Source organism: Nicotiana attenuata, chromosome 10 (genome assembly GCF_001879085.1).
Source record: "Nicotiana attenuata strain UT chromosome 10, NIATTr2, whole genome shotgun sequence".
Taxonomy (NCBI): Eukaryota; Viridiplantae; Streptophyta; class Magnoliopsida; order Solanales; family Solanaceae; genus Nicotiana; species Nicotiana attenuata.
This window is the reverse complement of record NC_031998.1, coordinates 8,029,349-8,032,571: the sequence shown is the minus strand read 5'-3', so window position 1 is coordinate 8,032,571 and position 3,223 is coordinate 8,029,349. Positions and strand designations below refer to the sequence as shown.

The 3,223-nt window shown below is 50.4% G+C and overlaps 1 protein-coding gene across 1 annotated transcript; it reads left to right on the top strand.

Annotated features, from left to right (window-relative positions):
• On the top strand, positions 2,407–2,826 carry LOC109233960 (RNA-directed DNA polymerase homolog; the record flags this gene model as incomplete). The annotated part of the gene is made up of 1 exon (XM_019399801.1): positions 2,407–2,826. A coding segment is annotated over exon 1 (420 nt), but the record flags the coding sequence as incomplete, so codon positions are not given.

The window sequence follows — 3,223 nt, the reverse complement described above, 5'->3', positions numbered from 1 at the left end:
ACTTATCCTCGGGAGGCTGCAGAACCTTTTAGGAAAAACTTCATAATCTGGAATTCGTGTCGTGCAAATCTGTTGATTCTAGTACTAATCTTCTATTATTCTATTCTCTCTCAGATGGTGAGGACACGTGCTACTGGATAGGACGGGCGACCACCAATACCACCAGTTGGGGCCACTAGAGGCCGAGGACGCGGTCGAGGCCATGGTAGGGGCAGGGGTGTAGCCCGCACAACAGCTAGGGCAGCACGTGGAGATGCTCCAGCTGCCCCAGCTCAGGATCAGGTCGCAGTTGCGGACGCTCCAGCAGTACCAGCTCAAGCACCGGCTGTGCCTATTGTTATCCCAGGCCTTCAGAAGGCCCTGGCCTAGATTCTATCAGCGTGCACTGGCTTGGCTCAGGTGGTCTCAGTTACTACGACCGCAGCTATTTCTAAGGTCGGGGCAGGCACTCAGACTCCCACCGCTCGCAGACTTGAGCAGGTCGTGCAGGGACTTCAGACACCCGGGGCACCCCCCGCCCAGCTGGTTGCAGCTGCTTAGGACTATGTAGCTCTTGTTATGCCAGAGCACGAGCAGTGCAGATTGGAGAGGTTTGGTAGACTTCAACATCCATCATTCAGTGGTGCTGAGGGTAAGTATGCATAGGGCTTTTTGGATAAGTGTCAGAGGATGCTTCGGATCGCGGGTATTCTGGAGACCAGTGGAGTCTTGTTCACTACTTTCCGGTTCTTCGGGGCTGCACTTAGATGGTGGGAGGCTTACGAGAGGCATAGGCCGATTGACGCATCGCCCCTTTCTTGGCAGCAGTTCTCCATTCTCTTCGTGGAGAATTTTGTACTTGAGTCTCGCCGAGAGGAGCTACACAGGCAGTTCGAGCAGCTTTGTTAGGAAGATAGATCTGTCTCACAGTATGATATGCGGTTCTCCGAGTTGTCTCGTCATGCGGTCTGGTTGGTTCCCATAGATCGAGAGAGGATCAGGAGGTTTATAGATGGCCTCGGTTTCCAGCTTCGGTTGCTTATGACCAGAGAGAGAGTGTCTGGTGCTACCTTTGATGAGGCTGTTGACATAGCTCAACAGACTGAGATGGTTTGTGTTCAGGAGAGGTTTGAGCGTGAGGCTAAGAGGCCTCGTGGTGAGGGTGGATTCAGTGGTACTCCTTATGGGAGTCAGTTTCAGCACGGCAGAGGCCGTCCATTCAGGCATACTCAGTCAGCTCGCCCGGTTTATCGTGGGGCATCATCCGGCCATGGTTCTCACAGTTCTTATCAGGTCCACTCCTCATTTAGTGCCCTTCCAACCTAGAGTTTGTCCTGTGCTCCATCACTTCAGGGCTCTTCTATGCCAGGTTCTTCTGCTAGTCATCCCGGTGCTAGGGGTTCCCTTTAGTCCCCGTCTCCAGCACCTAGGGGTTGTTATGAGTGTGGAGAGTTGGGGCATATGAGGAGGTAGTGTCCTCGTCGTCTTGGGGGTTCGTCTCAGCAGAGGAGTCAGCCATCGACTTCAGCACCAGTTACCTCGCCACCGCCCCAGCCAGCTAGGGGTGGAGGGCAGTCAACTAGAGGTCACCCTAGAGGGGGAGGTCGATCAGGTGGTGGTCAGGCCTGTTTCAATGCACTCCGAGCCAGACCCAATGCTATTGCTTCAGATGTTGTGATTACAGGTATCGCCTCGATTTGTCACAGAGATGCCTCTGTGTTATTTGATCCTGGTTCAACTTTTTCCTATGTGTCATCATATTTTGCTCGTTAATTGGATTTGCCCCGTGAGTCTCTTGTTTCATCTGTCCGTGTATCTACTCCGGTGGGCGATACTGTTATGGTAGACCCTGTATATCGGTCGTGTGTGGTGACTATCGGGGGTTTGGAGACCCAAGTGGACCTTTTATTGCTTTGTATGGTCGATTTTGATGTGATATTAGGCATGGATTGGTTATCTCTGCGTCGTTCTATTTTGCACTGTCATGCTAAGATAGTGACGTTAGCTATGCCGGGTGTTCCACGGATTGAGAGGTGAGGTTCAACTAATTTTGTTCCCAGCAGGGTGATTTCGGTTTTGAAGGCCCAGCGGATGGTTGGGAAGGGTTGTCTTTCTAACTTGGCCTTCGTGAGGGATGTCAGTGCAGAGAATCCTAGTATTGATTCGGTCCCGGTAGTGAGGGACATTCCGGATGTGTTTCCTGCAGACCTGCCGGGCATGCCACCGGACAGGGATATTGACTTTGGCATTGATTTGGTGTTGGGCACTCATCCCATTTCTATTCCACCGTATCGCATGGCACAAGCGGAGTTGAAGGAGTTAAAGGAACATCTTTAGGAACTCCTTGATAAGGGGCTTATTCAGCCTAGTGTGTCGCCTTGGGGTGCGCCAGTCCTATTTGTGAAGAAGAAGGATGGCACGATGAGGATGTGTATTGATTATAGGCAGTTGAACAAGGTCACAATCAAGAACAAGTATCCTTTGCCTTGTATTGATGATTTATTTGACCAGCTTCAGGGAGCGAGGGTATTCTCCAAGATTGACCTCAGGTCAGGGTATCACCAGTTGAAGATCAGGGACTCGGACATTCTTAAAACAGCTTTCAAGACCCGATATGGTCATTATGAGTTCCTTGTGATGTCTTTTGGGCTGACCAATGCCCCAGCAGCATTCATGCATTTGATGAACAGCGTGTTTCGGCCTTATCTCGATTCGTTTGTCATTATATTCATTGATGATATTCTGGTATACTCGCATAGTCAGGAGGAGCACGCGGAGCATTTGAGAGTTGTATTACAGCGGTTGAGGGAGGAGCAGCTTTATGCAAAGTTCTCCAAGTGTGAGTTTTGGATCAGTTTAGTAGCTTTCTTGGGGCACGTGGTGTCCAATGAGGGTATTCAGGTTGATCCGAAGAAGATAGAGGCAGTTCAGAGTTGGCCCAGGCCGTCCTCAGCCACAGAGATTCGCAGCTTCCTTTGTTTGGCGGGTTATTACCGTCGGTTCATTCAGGGATTTTCATCTATAGCATAACCCTTGACCAAGTTGACTCAAAAGGGTGCCCCTTTCATGTGGTTGTATGAGTGTGAGGCGAGCTTCAAGAAGCTCAAGACTGCCTTGACCACAGCTCCAATGTTAGTTTTGCCTTCAGCTTTAGGTTCATATACGGTGTATTATGATACTTCGAGAGTTGGTATTGGGTGTATGTTGATGTAGGAGGGTAGAGTGATTGCTTATGCTTCTCGCT